General features: G+C 50.4%; 1 protein-coding gene across 1 annotated transcript in view; it reads right to left on the bottom strand.

The window, feature by feature from the left end:
• Window positions 1-929: 929 nt before the first annotated feature.
• The window catches only part of LOC118673578 (protein transport protein Sec16B-like), a 47521-nt gene continuing 29527 nt past the window's right edge, over window positions 930-18923 (bottom strand). The window contains exons 14-27 of the mRNA XM_036344579.1: window positions 17838-17955; window positions 16613-16724; window positions 14889-14994; window positions 13214-13354; window positions 11739-11852; window positions 10870-10942; window positions 9091-9390; window positions 7978-8045; window positions 6793-6918; window positions 6499-6597; window positions 6077-6185; window positions 5880-5959; window positions 4635-4730; window positions 930-3707 (exon numbers count right to left, since the gene is read on the bottom strand). Coding sequence (XP_036200472.1) covers window positions 3639-3707; window positions 4635-4730; window positions 5880-5959; window positions 6077-6185; window positions 6499-6597; window positions 6793-6918; window positions 7978-8045; window positions 9091-9390; window positions 10870-10942; window positions 11739-11852; window positions 13214-13354; window positions 14889-14994; window positions 16613-16724; window positions 17838-17955 — 1611 coding nt within the window. The 3' untranslated portion in view covers window positions 930-3638. The remainder of the gene's footprint in view (window positions 3708-4634; window positions 4731-5879; window positions 5960-6076; window positions 6186-6498; window positions 6598-6792; window positions 6919-7977; window positions 8046-9090; window positions 9391-10869; window positions 10943-11738; window positions 11853-13213; window positions 13355-14888; window positions 14995-16612; window positions 16725-17837; window positions 17956-18923) is intronic.

Here is an 18923-nt window from a genome sequence, read left to right as displayed (position 1 = left end):
CCTGAATGAATGGTGCCTGGTTTACTGGTTTACTTCATGGGAGCAGGCCGCCTCAGGTAAGCACCCAACACCCTATTGCGTGCAAATCATGATACATGCAATTGCCAGATTTAGATGGCAAACAGAAGAGGGGAAAGGGCACTTCCCTTCCACTCTCTGTGGTTAAAGTGTCCCAGAAACTCCTGTGAGTGAGACCGAAATTACCACCTACTACTCCTTCCAAGCAGAGGAGTGTCTTGCATATTTCCTCTCGGGAAGAAAATATTCTGATTTTAGTGAAGATCAGATGCAGTCTCTCGCTCTCCCTCTTGATTGCTCAGAGGAAGAGACCAAAGAGAAAGAAGGCTTCTAGGGGAGAAAAGAAAGCTAGCTTCTAGGGGAGGCTTTGATCCTGAGCAACCTGCGGCTCGAGTGAAGGCTCAGAGGGAATCTGTACAGTAGAGGTGACTGGGAATCTCTGCTGGTGTGCAGTGTTATAGCCACAGAAGGGGATTCGACAGAAGGCTGGAATGGTTATATGTGATAAAGACACTTAAATGGAATTTAACGGTTTGTTCTCTTCCAAAATTACTGAACATTAAGTTTAAATGTTTTCATATAAATATTAAATTATATGTATATAGCAGGATTGCAAATGTGCACGTAACCACTCAGTGTGTGTGTGTGTGTGTGTGTGTGTGTGTGTGTGTGTGTGTGTGTGTTTTTAAGGAAAAGGTCACTTTTTCATTTCCTAAAGCTCTTCTTCCTCTAGGAAGGACACCCCAGTGAGGAGTAAGGGGAAATAAAAAACAAACTTGCAATTAATAATATGTCTCTTCCCCCTTTAAAAAGTGCTTTTTGGTAATTCCTTTTTTTTCTTTAAAGAGAATTGTTTATTCTCTTTCCCTAAAATGACTCATGCTGATGGACAGATACAGTGGATACAGTGGTCCCATGCATTTTGGGTGACTGGTTTGACCCTGCCCTGGCCTGGTGTCTGCTGGGGCACAATGGTCCCTGTGGCCTTTGGGGGCACCGTGTAATCATTCCTAAGGAGTCCACATATACCAGACTGCAGGGAGTTGAGGCCCTGCCTCAGACCATGGTCATCTCCAAGGCCAAGCTGCTATGGCTCCCAAGCCCCCTTAGACAAAGCCAGCTTCTCCTTATGGCTCGCAGCCTTTCCCAAGCTCTGGACAAGGAAAGGTGCCGTGAGTCCCCCCACTCTTGGGCTCCCTGCTCCTAGCGGCATATTTTTATCACCATCTGCTCTACTCCCCACGCTTCCATCTTGCAAAGGGAGGAAATAGTATTTTCTCTTATGGCCGCACTTGCTTTGTTTTAGCGCAACTGGTTTGAACCAGCTGAAGCTGTAAAATGATCATGACCTTTAGCAACCTCACCAGCATCACCACCACTAAGAAAAGCTGACAACCAACCAAGACCTCTGAGTGACCCCTTTCAGCAGACCCTTACTGGACCCAGCGGAGGGCTCTCTCCCGACCAATGAACGAAGGACTTGTTTCAATCAACCGCACGCAGATGAACAGGTGCATTCTGACTTCCCCGGGATATATACTTGCAATCCTGAACTCGCATAAATACCCTGTATAGATCCCTGACTTCCCCCTTCAGCAAGTGTGTTCCCTTTGCCTGGGACGTAGCTAAGGTCAGTGCTTGCGTTGTGCACACTAGTCACTGGTCTTCCATGTAGAATCCCAGCAGGAGGAGGAAGTGAGGGCACAGGCATCTGCCATCTCTGCCTTCCTCTTCGGTCCTCACTCTCCTCCTCTAACGGGCTTCTTTCTATGGGGCAGGAAGTCCCCCGCATCTTTGGTCCCAGGGGCTCTAAGCCGCATGACCTAGCATTGGTGGCAGATAGGCTGCAGGAAGAGAAACTGGCTTAATAACAAAGGTACATATTGAGTAGTTTTAAATTATTACTCCTATTCTATACCTATATCAAGAATGCAAATCGACAGTGTAATCTGTTAGGTAACATGATAGTCAAGATTTTACTTATAGGTTATATACTGATAATTTAAAAAAAAAAAAATAAGACACTTACCTAGTGCTTAGCATGTCCCAGGTACTTTTCTACAAGCTCAACTCATTTAATTCTTGCAATGTCCCTATGCGGTAGGTACTACTGTAATTATTATCCTCACGTTACAGATGAGAAGCACAGGACAGTAAGGGAAACTTGGCTAACGTCCCTAAGTAAACTGGGCATGAGCCAGGATTCAAGTCTGAGCAGTGGGACTCCTGTGGAACTCACCCACTACTACCATAGTATCACCACTGGGTGTCAGCATACCAACCAGGAGGAGGAGCAGTCTCTTAAGGAAGAAGGGGGCATGGCATTCACAGAGGGCCTTCTAGATGCAAAACACTTGTGCATGCATTTCCTAATTTAATGTGAGAGATGGATAAACTTTTTAGAAAGCAAAATATGTAGTTAATGGAGTGACTGCTTGCATCAGAGAAGCTTTTGTTCATATTTTCTTAACTGGGGAAAAAAAATTGGAGTAGACTTGGAAGTTAAGAGGATCAGTCCCTAGGTTCTTCGTTAACAAAGGGCTCCTTCCAGGTCTTCGCACCCTATCACACAATGAAACCATTGTTAGAAGAGACTTCAGGGAAGAGACCACTCACTGTGCCACGGATAAACATGTGCTATAAAATTATCTGGTTTAATCGCTACCAACATTAGAACTGTAGTACATTAGAGTACAAAACCTGTATGTACAATGACACATACAAAAAAAAATTCTTTTTGAGGAGCAATTTTTAGCAATCTGACAAACACCAAGAGTCGTTTCTATTTGGGGTTTGAAAGGGGGGAAAAATGGGAATTTCTAGGCTGTCCGCCTCTTCCCTCTGGCTCCAGTGACCCTCCGAACATCGATTTGCAAAGGCCTAAAGCAGGGAGGGAGGGACTAAGAATATCGCACATTCATTCCTCCTGTCAGGGAAGGGGGGAAGTTTTAGAAAATGTTTTCCACCCTTTATTAGACTAACGTTCCATCCATCTGCATCGATAGGTTAGGTAGTTACCATGACAATATGAAGCCTACAGCAATCTAACTTGATAGCCAGATGCCAGAATATGAAAAAATAGGACCGGCTAAGAAAGTGAGAGAAATATAATTAATCTGAACCACATAAAAATGTGCACAAAACCAGGACCAACAGAGAAACTGCTGAAATGCCACTGAAAAGGGAATTATGATGAGAATAATTAAGTTTTAGTATAAAAGCTTTTGCTAAGTAGAGTCATAAATTGGTCTATAACTGAGGAAGGAGTCAAATTAGTCCAGGATGTTGCTCTGAGTGTCCCCGGCCCCCAATACTTTCCTGCTGCAGAGCCCAGTGGTGTCCTCCGTCAATCCCTTAGGCCCTGAGAATGTGAAGCGGCCATCCGCAGTGCTGCCTCCATGCCCAGCTTTTCCATGTGATGAAGTCATTTCCATCGTGTGAAGCTGATCTTAAGGGACTGAACTGAGCTGTGTCCTGGTGTACCCTGTCCACTTGCCTTCTCCATACCCAGTGGAGGCAATAGTCTAGCACAACCTCCTGGGGGCCCCAACCCAGCAGCAGGGCTGGGAGATTTAAATGTTGTGCCCCAGGGAGACGGGCCTGGGATGGTTGGCTGGTCATCATGGCTGTGTTGGATAGCGACGCTGAGCTAGACGGCTTGGCCGGCTCAGGCTAGCAGCCGTGGGGAGCTGGAAGAGAACCAACATCGCACTGGATTAGAGCCCTGAGCACGATTCCTCCCAGGGCTGACTGGCTGGACTGAGCTAGGGCATCCTGAAAGTCTAGAACACTCCAGCTGCATTTGGCTTCCTAGTGTGATGTTCTGATTATTCACTTCCACCCAGCACCATAGCTCTTGACTATGGAAAAAGTGTCCTGGGCAGTTATGCTCAGTGGATAGAGCATCAGCCTGCAGACTAAAGGGTCTCAGGTTTGATTCTGGTCAAGGGCACATACCTGGATTGCAGGTTCCATCCCTGGCCCTAGTCTGGGCATGTACGGGAGGCAAACAATCGATGTGTTTCTCTCACATCCATGTTTCTCTATCTCTTTCTTTCCTTCTCCCTTCCACTCTCTCTAAAAATCAATAGAAAATAATATATCCTCAGGTGAGGATTAAAATAAATAAATAGAATAAATATGGCAAAAGAAATTTGATTTTATAAAGCAGGGAGGCCAAGTGACACATGAGAGCCATCAGTGTGCCCCAGGTCACTGAGAAGCAGGGAGTTTAGCTTCGTTCAAGGTTTGCAATGATCCCCTCACATCAGGACAGAGTGAGGGTGCAGGCACACTGCTGATACCAACACCAGTTGTGTCCCTGGAGTCTCAAGAGTTATGAAATGTCAGGAGCAGTGTTGATAATTTCAACACTGACTGACAGGTCCTTCTGTGTGCCAGGTCCTTCACATACATATATGCTCCTACTGAATCTTCACAACTACACAGTGAGGGACCTACCACTAACCCCATTTTACAGATGCAAAAACTGGGACTTGGAAAGGTTAAGTCATTGCTCAAGAACTCATGCATGGTATGTGGTAAACTAGGATTATAAACCCGGATCTCCATAATCCAAAACCTGTGCTAACCCCTGTCCCTCAGGACTTCCTTACCTGGGGGACCTGAGATGGATTGTAGAGAGGAACAGCCCCTTTCAAGGAGGGTGGGGGAAGCAGGGCACCAGGGTTGAAGGCCTCAGAGGAAACACCCTGTGACAGAAAATAACAGAAAATCCTATCAGTCACTGCCCCCCAGATTCAACTTTGGTCAAGAGATGCAGATGGGGCCTGCCCAGTGTGACTCAGTGGTTGAGCACCGATCTGTGACCCAGGTGGTCACAGCTGGATTCCAGGTAGGGGCACATTCCCTGGTTTTGGGCTCAACCCCCAGTGGGGGACATGAGGGAGGTAGCTGATTAATCATTCTCTCTCATCATTGATGTTTCTTTCTATCTCCCTCTCCTTTCCTCTCTGAAATCAATTTAAATTTTTTTTAAAATAAGAGAGAGAGATACAGATGGGAAGGGCTTCTTAATAAAACTCAGTGAATCTCGAGCAAAAAAGCATGGTTCAAGTGGGCACAGCCACCCCCTGGGTCTAGGTGGCAATGCAGAAGCTCGGGTGCAGCTGTCCCTGGAGCACATGAGAAGAAAGAGCCACAATAATGATAGCAGCATAAAAAATAATCTATTCTTTGAAAGGCCTGAAGTACTATAAGAGCACTCTAACCGGCCACAAGAAATAAAAATGCTCTCCTAGCAATCAGCATGAAATCACACCAGAGTTTATTACAGCCCTGGCCACGCACAATGGTGAGCTCCGGCTCTTACTGGGACAGGGAAAGTTCTATAGATTTCACCTATGGAAGCAGTTATGGGCTAAATCATACCCGCCAAAACTTCATATGTTGAAATCCAAATCCCAGTACTTCTGAAATATTTGGATACAGGGTCCTTAAGGGTGATTAAGGCAAATGATGTCATTATGGTGGGCCCTAGCCCAGCATGACCCATGTCCTTGTAAGAAGAGAAAATTTGGACACAGACACACACCGAGGGAAGACCATGGGAAGACATGAGGAGACGGGGATCATTTACAAGCCAAGGACAACGGCCTTGGGGCAAACCAACCCTGCCAACACCTTGATCTCCAATTTCCAGCCTCCAGAACCATAGGAAATAAAGTTCTGTAGTTTTGTTTAAGCTTCACAGTCTGTGGCCCCTTGTTGTGGCAACCCCAGCAAACTCACAGAGAAGTGTCCCCCACATTCCCCTGGAGTCGGGCCCCCACGCTGAAGGTTCAGTCCTCGCACACACAGGCATCTGGTGTGGCCCTGGGCCACAGCCATGGGCTGCTCACCTGGAGCCCGGACAAGCCTCCATTCCCAGTGACCTCAGCGGTTCCCCCACTGGACGCTGGTCCTTGGACTTCACCCCCACCTAGAAAGCAACGAGTCAGAGCTGTTTCCCCGGCTCAGCACTGAGGAGTCCCCACTCCCAGAAGGTACCTCAACCCTTGGACCATCGATGGCCCAGAGAACATGCAGTTGGCTGTACCTGTGCCCCTGGAGAAGGTGCCAGGGCCCGGCAGAGACGGGGGCTCTGGGAGAGGTGTCAGTGAGAGGCCGGAGCCAGCCTGAGTGGGAGAAGATGCTCTGGGGGTCTCCTGCTCAGTGGAGGAAGAAAGGAAGCTTTGGTGGTTAACAAGTCCGTGCGAACCTACTTGTATTCCTGCAGCGCCCACAGAGGAGCCTCCACCCACAACCTGCTGTGGGGTTCTCTGCTTATTAATAAATGCTTCATCTTAACTTCTCAGGCCTCCCATCATCTGCCTTGCCCCTCACAGGACCAATGTATTTCCCACCACCTCTGTCCCTTCACAAAAACCTCCGCCTCATCCAGCCTGGGGAGATCCCCTGCCAGCTCCAGCCCTCGGAAGGGCCCAGAAGAGGGTGCTTCCTTGTCCTCCCGCAGGTTACCTCTGAGTCGGGGCTGTCGGAGGAGTCTTCGTCCCCAGAGGGGGATGTGCTGTGGGTGGGTTTGGAGCGAAACCAGCTGAACCAGCCAAAGCCTGAGCTCTGGGGGGAAGGAAGGGGAAGTTAGATGGCCTGTAGGTGCTAGTCTCCCAATTCTCCCTGACTCTGAGATTAACCTGCCCCCAGGTGATGGTGGTGAGATGGGGGAGGGGACACAACCAGACCCCAGATGGCCCAGTGGGCTGGGAAGAGAAGACCCAGTCGCCCCGCCTGTGTGTCCTCTTCCCTGTCTCCTACCTTTTCTCTCCTTGCAGTGTCTGGGGAAGACTTTTTATCTGTCTCATCCGAGGACGATTCCTCCTCCTCCTTGGCTGAAACAGTGGAATTCTCGGAAATATTTTGAGCTCTGGAAATCAGTGGCACCTGGAGTTAAAGAAAATAAGCACTGACACATGTATAGCCCTCGACAGGGGCACCTTTACAGGGACTGCGTCACCTGACCTGACCTGCTCACTAAATCCATGCACACTGTGGGAACTCAGTATTTGTAAACGAATGAATGAATGGATGGATGAATGAATGATGGTGCTTTCAAACAATGGATTTTACCATACCAATATTAAAAATCATGCTTATGAACGACATGGAAAATCTCATTTTATAGCATTAAATAACAAATAGGAATTAAATGTTCATATTCATATGTTCTTAACCATTTAAAAACACATAGTTGAGAGGTGCATACATACACACCCATTTCTTTCAAAAGTATTGAAAGAAAATTACCAAAATATTTGACTTTGGGATTATGAGTGATATCTGTTTGATTCTTCATTTTTCAAGTTTTCTATCATTAATAATGTACTACTTTTTCAGTCGGAAAAAGTAAAAGTATAGACATTTTTAAGACCCATAGCCGATCACTCTTTGAGAAAGTTACATGATGTAACCCTCCCACCAGGCAAAGCCAGAGAGCCTCGTAAATGTGGAACCAGTGCCGCCCAGGGCTGGGGGAAGGGAGCATTCACTCAACCGCTACAGACAGAAAGATTCGTTAGACACGCTCACCTCCAAGACCTCACAGTCTCGCTGAGGACAAAAGGCACAGATGCCATAGACCCTTCTTGAAGTAAAGCAAGTTAGAAAAGAAAATAGAGAAATAGCCAGAGTCTTCCAGGATGGGGCAGGGGGTGGCATGTCTGATGTGACAGTAAGACTGTGTCAGAGGAATAGACCTGTGAGACCAAAACTACACAGGGCCCTGCTGCTCCCCCACCCCCACCCCCACCCCGGGGACACAGGCGGGTGGGACTGAGCATCAGAACAGCCTCCCCACATCTCGGGATCGGTGTAGGAGGAAAGAAGAAGAAATGAGGTGCCCGGGGAAGGGCGAGCAGGTGCCAGGCCGGCGAGGGAGTTTGCATGTGGCTAAGAAAGCAGGTGGCTGGAAACCTGATGCTTAGCGCGGCTTCGTCCTCTCACCTGTGGTTTGGAATCCACCTTTTGACCATCAGGATGCTGGAAGGTTCCTTGAGACACTGTGTTCTCTGCTGTGGCACAAAAAGAAACAAAACCGTGACTTGCGGCTGTGCCTCTTCCCTCCGTCCTGAGGCAGGTAATGGGGACAGTCGGCTTTCCCAACCTCCAAGCAGCTGGCGCTCTGAGCCCCCAAGCCAATCACAGGAAACGTGAGGTCCACTTGCTGGCCATCTCACCCAGCTGCCCAGGACACGCTGCTCACCCTTCCTCTACCCTGAACACCATGGTCGTTCCTTAGGAATCCTGGAAGTCAGGGCCACCTTGAGCTAGGACCCTGGGGTCCTCCCTGGCCCTTCCCTCCGTTTACGTGTCCTGTGTGGACAGGCCCTATCTCTGAGGGTCTAAGAGCTAATCCTCTAGCACAGTGGTTCTCAACCTGTGGGTCGCAACCCCTTTGGGGGTCGAACAACCCTTTCACAGGGGTCACCTAAGACCATCCTGCATATCAGATATTTACATTACGATTCATAACAGTAGCAACATTACAGTTATGAAGTAGCAACGAAAATAATTTTATGGTTGGGGGTCACCACAACATGAGGAACTGTATTAAAGGGTCGCGGCGTTAGGAAGGTTGAGAACCACTGCTCTAGCACGTCCCTGGCAACACTCAGCACCGCTCACCCACACTCAGCCCTGCTGTCCAAGGCCTAATGGGCCTAAGACGCTTGGGAAGAGGACGGGAGCACAGGTCTCTGCAGGCAGCGAGCTCTTGGCCTTAGTAGGACTTGACCCTCACTGTGGCTCAGGGTGCAGGTGGCACTTTCTTCCCTTCTCCACCTGCAGCCTCTCTCCTAGAAACTGTGAAGCATAGCGGGGAGGCTGCTGTTGGTTGTGCTATGCTTGTCCCAGGGGAGAGCTGAGCAGAAGGGAGAGAGCAATCTCCCCTGGCTGCATGCAGAGCACCAGCACCAGGGCTGACACACAGTAGGCCCTCCACCATGTGCACACCCATTCAGGTCTTTACCAGCTCCCCATTGGTCCCTGCCTCTCCCCATGTGCCTCCTCCCCTCCAGAACTCCACACCCCAGGCTGCCAGCTTAGCACAGGTCTTACCAGGGGGCGGGGGTGGCTGCTGGGTTTCTGCCCAGGGCCTTCCTCCAGGAGCCTCTGTCACTACTGTGCTGCCACCGATCCCTGGCAGACGGGCCTCAGGGACCGAGTAAAGAGGCACCGGGATCCCCATCTGTCCCAAATCTCCTCCTGCTGGGTAGGAGCCTGGCTGGAGGGGCAAGGGCTGCTGTGGGCTGGGCCAGGCGGGGCCCACTGGCTCCACTGGTGGCCACCGGGCAGAGGGGTCCCCAGTGACTTCTGAGTCACCTCGATGTCCCGAAAAATCCTGGTAGAAAGTGTTTCCTAAGAACACAGGGTGAAGAGAAAGAAAGACCTGTCACATTCACATGGACTGCACACCGGGCACCTTCCTTCCCATATCCTCTTTGGGAGGTGGTCATGGGGACAGGCCCCTTGCTGTGGCTACCACCAATGTGATGGCAAGTACAACCCAGCAGTTGTGATACCACTCCGTGCCTGCAACTGTGAGCTGGTAAAAGCATTTCCCTGACCACCTGTATGATCCCTGAGCCTTCCACCAGTGCTTGGGAGGGCAGAGGCTGCCATCTTATGTAAAGCCACATGTGGTTATGTTTGGATGAACGTTCTTCTTCAAGGATTTCCTAGTGGGCTTGGGTATGTAACACTTAGAAAGACGTCAGTTAAAATGCAAATCAAACCACAGAAACGATGGCTTTGCTCTTAAGGAAGTCGAGTGTTGGCCCTGCAAGGGCCCCTGGTGGGTTTGTTTTGATTCTGCCATTCTGCTGACTGGCCCACGGTCACGGGATGGGAGTGGGCGGCCGACCCACCTGCTCCAACAGCGGCTTCCAGCGGAAGCGGCCATTCAGAGACACCAGCCTGGCTCTCCTCCTTCACCTTCACAGGCTCTGTGACGTGGCAACACAGCCAAGAAACAGAAGCCCAGACCTGCCCTGCGGCCTCCCCTCACCCGTCCCTGAAGGGAGAGCTAAGGCGGGAAGTGGCCGGAAGTAAAGAGACGAGGCTCAGTCTGACTCCACAGTGGGGGGTAATTTGGGGAAAGGGCACGGAATTAATTGGGGGCAATAATGTCTGCAAACCCAAGACTCAGAGGCATCCTGAGGGGAAAGGAAGTATGTGCTGAAATGCTTTGAAACACATTTCAAATGCAGGTGCCAACCTACAGCTCAAAAATCCTAAGACGTCCCCAGCACTAACGTGAAATAGAGGTCATACGCCATCTCTGGCCTCAAGAAATGTATTCAGCTGGGGAGACTGTAGTAACAGAGCTGGAACGTTAGACAACAATGCAGTGTAACAAGTATCAAAACCTGGACGTTGGGCAGAAACTCTAACAGGGCGGGCACCTGGACGTGTCAGGATGACCCTGGCCACAGGAGCCGTGTGAGGAGGTGCCTGGGCCATCGAGTCAGACTGACACAGGCCGGGAGGACGCTCCAAGAAGGGAGAGAGGCTAACATGCGTTCAGTGATGTCTCTCCTAGACCAGTGATGGCGAACCTTTTGAGCTCGGCGTGTCAGCATTTTGAAAAACCCTAACTTAAGTCTGGTGCCGTGTCACATATAGAAATTTTTTGATATTTGCAACCATAGTAAAACAAAGACTTGTATTTTTGATATTTATTGTATATATTTAAATGCCATTTAACAAAGAAAAATCCACCAAAAAAATGAGTTCGCGTGTCACTTCTGACACGCGTGTCATAGGTTCGCCATCACTGTCCTATACCCAGGTCCCGAGAGTCAGCTTCTGACACACTGGGCTCATCAGTTTGGGTACCTGTTGCTCCTTGGGCTCCTGAAATGTCTGTGTGAGCAGAAGGAGGGTTCCCAGTGTCTGCCGATGCCTTTCGCTATTTGAAATAAAGGAAAAATCCTTTAAGCAACACAAAGAGAAACAAGAACAGGGAATAATGGTTTAAAAATTAAATAAAAAAGAAACCAGAGGGCATGACAAGGTGAGGGAACCTCAGCCAGCCAAATGCTGGGGGGTGGGGGAGGCTGCTGGTGGGGGAGGTCAGGAGGGCGGGGCTGGTGGGGGAGGAGCTGATGGGGGAGGTCAGAAGGGTAGGCCTCAGCCCTTCTCATCTCCCAGCTCTGCCAGAGCAGGCAGGGGCCAGGGGACCAGACCACCAGGGCCCAGGAAGGGGCCAGTGCAGGAACCCAATGCCCCAGTATGTGCAGCACGTGGGGGGAGGCCGGTCGCGCCTTAAAAATTCCACCTGTCCTTTCTAAGAGGCAGTGGGAGAAGGAAGATGGAGGAAGCCCTGTTCCAATTATTGTCACAATTACTACCAGCAGCTTTTGCAATTGTCAGAACCAAAAGGAAAGGCCTGGAAGTCTTTTAAGCAAATGCCCTACATTACATGAAAGCGATGCAGGTCCACTCTGATCCATTGTTCCTAACGGAGATGGAAGCCTTGATCGTCACAAAAGGTATTTTCTGGGACCACAGAGAGGGAGGCGGGAATGACTTTGAAAAGGGCCCCACTGTCTCACAAGCAAACACAGGAAAATGTTTCGGCTCAGCAAAGGGGCTTCAGGATGATGGGGGACCCCGCAGCCCTCCATGGAGTCAGTGCCCTGCACCCTCTGTGTCCAGAGGGAAACAAAGGGCCCCGCACACTGACCCGCTCCCGCCTCACTCACCTCCAGCTCCTGGTGCCGCTTCCGGAGGCGCACGAGCCAGTCTGGCTCCAGGTCCCTCCCTCCGCGGCGCCTCTCGAGCACCAGCGGATCCGACATCTTCAGTTTCTCTGCTAGCTGCGCCAGGTGTCCAGATGGTAGGGGCAGAGGGAAAGGGACGAGAGGGGAACCGAGGGAGAGAAGTAACGGGGATGGAAAGAAAATGGGGAAAGACGCAGTAAGGGAAGAGCAGAAAGTGCCTTAACTCACTTGTAAATGAGATTATAAAGTGTAATTGAGAGAGAGCAAACCCAGCAGATATCTTCCCAAAACGGCAACATACATAAGCAATGAGCCCATCTTGGAGTTAAATACTAAGTGAAACATGAGGAGAAACGATGACTGGGCTGTAGGTCCTACAAAGCTGTCTGCTTCGTACAAGTGCTTCTCAAACTCCCGTGCTCATGCTCTGACTGGGTGGCCCCACTGTTTGGAGCATCACCCTGTACACCAAAAGCTTGGGGGTTCGATCCCCAATCAGGGCACGTACCCAGGCAGGGCACATACGATTGGCAACAGATTGATGTTTCTCTCTCACATCAATGTCTCTCTCTCTCTCTCTCTCATTTAAAAAAAAATTCCTAGGACCACCTGGGACCTTGTTAAAATGCTAATTCTGATGCCAGAACTACGTGGGGCCTGAGGTTCTGCATCCCTAACAAGCTCCCAGGTGACCCCTGCAGCGGGTCGGGGGACTACTTTGTGTTGCAAGACTGTATTCCATTATTAAGTTTTAAAACTTTCCTCCTCCTTCATTCTGGGTCCCCGAGCTCCCTATCAACGTCATCCTATGGCAGGAATCTCAGAGTAAGGAGCTCAGCACCACCGATTTCACTGGTTACGAAAGGAACCCAACACTTGGGCCTCGTCTAAAGCAAAGCAAATATTGACGGTAGGCTGCCTTTTTCCTCTCCAGCTAATGCATTTTTCTTCAATTAATTGGAACAACTATTTGCCTGATTGTTTTCTTCCCTAGGAACTAAAAGTGGATATGTTTTGTTTTTTTTTAACGATATCCCACAGGTGATAAAGTATTCCATGCATTTAAAAGCATTTTAATAAGGGGCATTTCCTGTTTTAATCACTAAAGTATATTCTCTAAGCTCAGCTTTTATAATTAGAATGTTTCACCTTCACGTGCATTCTCGCTGTACCAGAGAAGCAGATGCAAGAATGAATGAGTTGCATTGCATACGCCTGGTTCCCCGTCCCCCCCATCCCAAGTCATCCCCTCTTCCCCGCCCACAGCATCCTTCTTTGCACAATGTCAGGCCTCTGCTTGTCACATCTGGGCATGCATGCATGGTCAAAGACAACCTCGGGCTCCTATTTTACAGCAGGCTCGGAGGCGATGAAAGGTGGAGTCTAAGCCGCTTGACAATAGCTTGCTCTGAACGCTGCAGATAAAACAGCTGCAGAGAACCCTTTGAGGAGCTCACCTTGATGAGTTCCCCCAACAGCACAGGGTGACTGCTCTCTCCCTGGCTAAGGAGGGCCGTGCCCACAGCTTCACAGTAATGCAAGGCCTGGGACGCAAGGCCGTAATCTGCCAGCCGGGAAGCATAAAGGAGTTTATATACCTGCAAAGAGGAACAGGGCCAATGAATTCTCTACCCAGGCAGGGATGGAAAGAAAGAAATGAAGAAAAGACTTCTTGGAAGTCAACTGCCTGCCAGCTTCCTCAAACTCTGGCATCTAACTATCAAAGAGGGCCCGTGCCATGGGGGCTTTCTGTCTGCGCATGGGCCCAAGTCCAAGCGCAGCCTGCAGCTCCCTAGACAAAGGGATGAAGTCATATCCACTCAGTCTCCCCAGGCCCTGGTCACCATGGAAATGCAGCCCACATCTCTGGAGAGCCTAGTGTGCATGGGGCACAGGACCAGGTGCCAGGGGGACATACACCAGAAGAAAAGACGGCTCTGTTGCAGGGGCTTAACGCCAGACAAACGTAGGTTCGCATTCACAGAAACGTGCAACAGGGCGAGATGGAGCATGAGGGCTTGGGAAACAGACAGGCCCAAGTTCACATCCCAGCTCCATGCTGGGTGTGGAACACTGGCTACCCACCTCTTTGTGCCTCTACCCATTGGTTGTCATAACGATTAAATGAGATAATCCATGTGAAGTACTTAGAACAAATGATGTGCAAGAGATGTGAGCCCATAACTCTGAACCTCAGTTTCCTCTTTGTGAAATGGGAGTCATCACACCGGCCTCACGGGATTAAAAATAACACATGAGAAGCATAATAGCCCAGTGCCAGGCATGTAGAACGCATTCGCCAGAACTGGCTAATCTCATTACTATCAGCCCCGCAATAACAAGAGGCGGCTGATTCAAGACGGGAACAAGAGACTAGAGGCCTGCACCCCAAGGAGCTGGACAAGGCGAGTCTGTGGGAAAACTCTGAAAGAAGATACTAATAGGGCCATTTTTCTGTCTATAGTAATGCATTCATTTTGCAGGTTTTGTTTTGTGTTCCATGTGGTGGGGTGTGTATGTGTGTGTCACCTCTGGGCCACTCGAGCCGGCACTGAAGGAGGCTTTATGAATTGAAAGCGACAGCAGGGCATCAAGCAGAGAAGTTGAGAAGAGAGGTTAGAGCCTGTGAAGGACAGCGCCACCCGCACAGCTGAATTCCTGGGGGGAAGAAAGGAGGGTGGGGGCCAAGGACGGAACAGGGAGGAATTTGCAGAGTTAGAGCAGGAGGAGTGGAGACAGGTCAGAAAAGCAGGCCAGCAGGAGAGGGAGCAGAGCCTGCAGCCCCTGACCCCCACCCCCCGAGTGGGACTTCATGCCCACCCCCTACAGGATGGCTGTGGGCCCAGGACAAGGGAGAGAGCGCTGCGCAGCCAGGACCCAGGCAGGGTTCTCACCTGCCAGGAGCCAGGCGGGAGCCTCCAGCAGAGGCCACTGCCGCCTTTTGTTTCATATCTTAAAATGCAGACATTTAGGGGACCTAGAAAGAAACCCTAATCCTTCCCACACCCAAGCTAAGGAGGAAAAGGCGGTAGGTGACTTAGCCCAGCTAGTATATACCAAAGAGCAGAGCTAAAGACCCAGCTGCCCACAGCCGCTGCCACAGCCCCGGGGCTGGCCTGTGGGGTCAGTTACCTGGAAAGAAGGGATGAAGGACTGGGGGCGGCCCAGCATCTGGCAGTACTCGAAGATTTCTGTCCTCTGGATGGCCTCAGTGGTTGCAAATTTCAAAAACTCTTGACTAAAACCAGGGAATAATAATAAAAGAGATTGAGGTGGAGAGCGGGGGAGGAATTTGAATCCTAGTAGATGGCTGAACACCAGCTGCACCCATCCCGGCAGGGTGTCTGTCCTGGCCAGGAAAGAGAGCCAGGCCTCCAGAGTGAAGGCTTTTTCTCCTCCGTTCCAGGGGAAGGAACAGAACACTGCCCTGCACCAGCCCTTGGGAAGGGATGGGGTGCACATTGTGGGGAGGAGCGGGGGGGGGGGGGCCGATGCCCTCATTGCTAGAGGGTCCCTAAGGCAGGCTGCTCTCCCTCCCAGCAGGGCGGGGCACTGCGCCCTCCTCTGGAACATGCTGAGAGCTCACCTGGGTGCCCTGCAAGCCTAGGATGTGCACCTGTCACAGGCCACTCCCAGCCTGAGCCATGGGGCACCAAAGGGGGAGCCATGTGACACTCCGGGAGCACCGAACAGAGACGCATGGCAGAGAATGGGGAGACTGCTGAGCCAAAACCCAGTGACGGTCCCTACGCCGGGTGTTCACTCAGCCAGGGAGGAAGCCGGCTGGGTGACTGTGACCAGAGACCCTAGTGCCACAAATCTGTCCCTCAACAGCTCACCAGTCTCCAGGGCCACCCCTGGGTTTACCACTCTATCTCCGGCATTTCCTGGTATAATACAAATATAGCAGGGAGACAGATGAACCCGCACACTCTTACTGTCACGTTTGGCACAGATGGGCTTCTCTGACAAGCCAACCATGTGCTATCAGAGACCAGGGCCTTGAGAGAGCAGGCAATAAGACGGGTGTTTCTACAGTTGTAGGCAGTTTGGCGCAGCACAGTCTGGATTCCAAGTCCAACTTGACCCCCCACCAGCTGTGCTGTCTTAGACAAGTTGCTTAACCTCTCTGTGCCTTGGTTTCCCTCCTCTATAAAGTGAAGATGAAAAATAGCGTTGTCTTTAGAGGGTGCATTTGTAACGATGGAAGGAAATAATGCAAATAAATTAACTGGAACAAATAAATATCCTGGTAAGAGCTCAGGACACCTTAATTGTTACCAGGCAGGAGAAAAGAGGTCCAGAACGTGGAGGACTGCTAGGGAGCAAACTGGCCTTTCTGTTCTTTTACTCATTGCCTAGGCGAGGGGCTTATTAAAGTCCTCCTATGTGAAAAGCCTGATGTTGCAGCCAACAGAGAACAAGGGAAAGGTGGAACTTCGAGTAGCTTGTGCACCAAATCAGTAGCTTGTGCGCCAAGTCAGGGGTGTAGGAATTAAACATCAACTTCTTCCACTTTCCAGTTTTGCCTAGGGCCGCCTAACACAGCTGCAAGGTGCTCACATTAACATTTTATAAGAAACAGTCCCTGGTCGTGGACCCAGGGCGCCACCACGTGGCCAGCGGTGCACAATACAACACAAGGGCACCCGTTCCCACCAAAGGCCACCTGGTGGTGTGAGGCGGCACCCACTGGGCATCTCCTTGCCCAGACCCGTGCAGAAACAACCCCAGAGGAGGGGACCGGTGGTAGCTGAAATTCACACAAGAAAATGGAGGCACGAAACCCACCAAGGGCTAAATCAATGCCCCAGAAAACATCCTTCCTGTTTCCTTTGCCCCAGAAGATCACATACCTGTGGCTGCTGCCCAGCAGGGCCAGATGGTCCGTCTTCACCGTGTAGTAGCCGAAGGGCACGTGAGCCATGAGGTAGCAGAAGTGAGCTGCCTCCACCAGCCCCTTCCCAGCTGTAGGAGGAGGAAAAGCCCCAGTCATGAACACGCCCCCGTGCGCACCCATCACGGGTGGGATGGAGACGTGAAGAGTGGCTCAGAGGCCAGAGGGAGACGCCTCACAGACCCCAAACCCCACTCAGTCCTCTCCCACCACATTTATGGCTTCAGACATTATATTGTAATTTCTTCAGCCACAATAAGGCACTGTTTCACGTGCCCTCCTAATGGATTTTTTATTAGGAATTTTCTAAATATTTTTGTCCTTCCTGAGGGTGAAAAGCAAGTTGACATGCCTACATCTGAGCTGGAACAGTTCCATTGGAAGGGACAGTTTTTAAATCAGGCTTCCTGGGAGCACTAATGCAGTCCCTGCTAAAATCAAACAATACCAGCCTTTTCTCGGTGCTCATAAAAATCACATTAATACCAAATTGTTCCCAGGTTTAAAATGTTCTACTACCTCAAAACTGAGTTAATTCAAGTAGGTAAAGTACCCAGCAAGGCACCTGGCACCCAAGAAGAAATCAACAAATGTCAGGTTCCCTTTGTGCCCAGCTGTGGAGTGACCTGCCATCTGGGTTGGCACAACCTTACACAAAGCTATTTTACGTTTCACAGAGTTCCACAGAGAGAACCATGATTTCTCCATGTCCTGCCCCTTGACCAAATCTGAGAGCCACTGATCCGAAACGTTCAATAGTCCTTTAGTGTTTATAAGGCCACATTCACAGGAAGAGGATAGAAATAAAGACTCCACAATTACCCAGGGTGGTTCAGGCACAAACAGAATTTCCTGTCTGGTTGAGCTGGATCACTGCAGGACTAGGGGCTACAGGAGGCCACATGCCCCATGTCCTAGCTCATCCTCAGGGGATTCTGACCAGAGATAGAAGGTCCCCTGCTGAGAGGAGCCTCCACAGCTGCAGAACTTCTAGGAAACAGAGAAGCCAGAAGGACACTCCTTTCCCGGAAGTTTCTGTCCCCAAAACACTGAGGCTCCTGGGTCAAAGGCAAGTTGAGGTATACACTTGGACCCGACACAGAAGCCAAGAACCCAAGCATAGGTGTGCTGGGCCTGGGGCCACCCTAGAGGAGAGGAGGAGGACGGTGCCGACGCCTGCTTACCCAGGGTGTCCCCCATGGTGACGATCGCACGTTGGTGCAGCTCCGGGTCCCCACCCTGATTCGACAGAATCACAGCCAAGTGAGGCCTCCAGTCTCCCCACTGCTTGTCCCCACAACACTGAAAAGCAGCGGGAAAAAAATGAAGGTTTATTGAATAAAGTAGCACTGGCCAGAATGGGGGTAAAGGAGGTTGCTGTTTACGTCCTGGTTTGGAAGAGTTCAGGGAACACCCACCACACCGCCTGCAATACTGCCATTCGTTGATTTCAAGTTCCCCTTTTAAAGAGCAAAACCCTGAGGAGGACGGATAGGCAGACAGGCAGGTGCACATACATACAGACGGACAGGCCTGGGGATAAGATAGATAAACGACTTTATTAATCACTAATTTTCAAACTTCTTCCTGGTGTCCCCAGGCCCCAATAGCTAGGGACAACATGAAAATAGAACCCTGATGCTTCCGTGGGAGAAGGAAGACCAAACACCCTGGGCTCACGCGGAGAAGAGCCCACATCAACCTGGTAGAAGTCAGGGGAGCACTGGGCTCCTTAATGCCTTACAAAGAGCGAATGCTTTCTGGTTTTAGAGCCCTCTCACAGACGTCACCTTATTTAATCTTCGCAACCACCCCGTGAAGTCTAATTTCCATCCGCACTTGGAGAATAAAAACCCAAGCCAAGCGGCCCAGCCCCATGCATTCCCAGTTGAGGGCTGTGCCCCTCCCGCTCCGGTGACCATGCAGGAGCAGATCTCCACCGGGAGGCAGTAAAGTATAAACGAAGATGTGGAAGTAGGACGAAGCCCCACACAAACGGTGCTTTTCCTACCCTCTGGCCCCGGGCCACCCTTCTCCTGGATGAAGGGGAATTTCAGGGCAGGAAACATCAATGAAGAAACAGCATCATGTCAAAGAAATAACACGGGCCCAGGATTCAACTGGACTCCCGCCTCTTACTAGTTGTATGACCTTGAACAAGTTTCTCCATGTGATTAAGCCTTTGTTTCCTCATCTCTTTAACGGAGAGCATCATTTCTACCTAAGAGGGTTACTGTTGATACTAAAATAAGATGGTGAGGTACAGTACA

Source organism: Myotis myotis, unplaced genomic scaffold (assembly GCF_014108235.1).
Source record: "Myotis myotis isolate mMyoMyo1 unplaced genomic scaffold, mMyoMyo1.p scaffold_m19_p_18, whole genome shotgun sequence".
NCBI classification, from domain to species: Eukaryota; Metazoa; Chordata; class Mammalia; order Chiroptera; family Vespertilionidae; genus Myotis; species Myotis myotis.
This window is presented reverse-complemented; position numbering and strand designations above follow the sequence as displayed.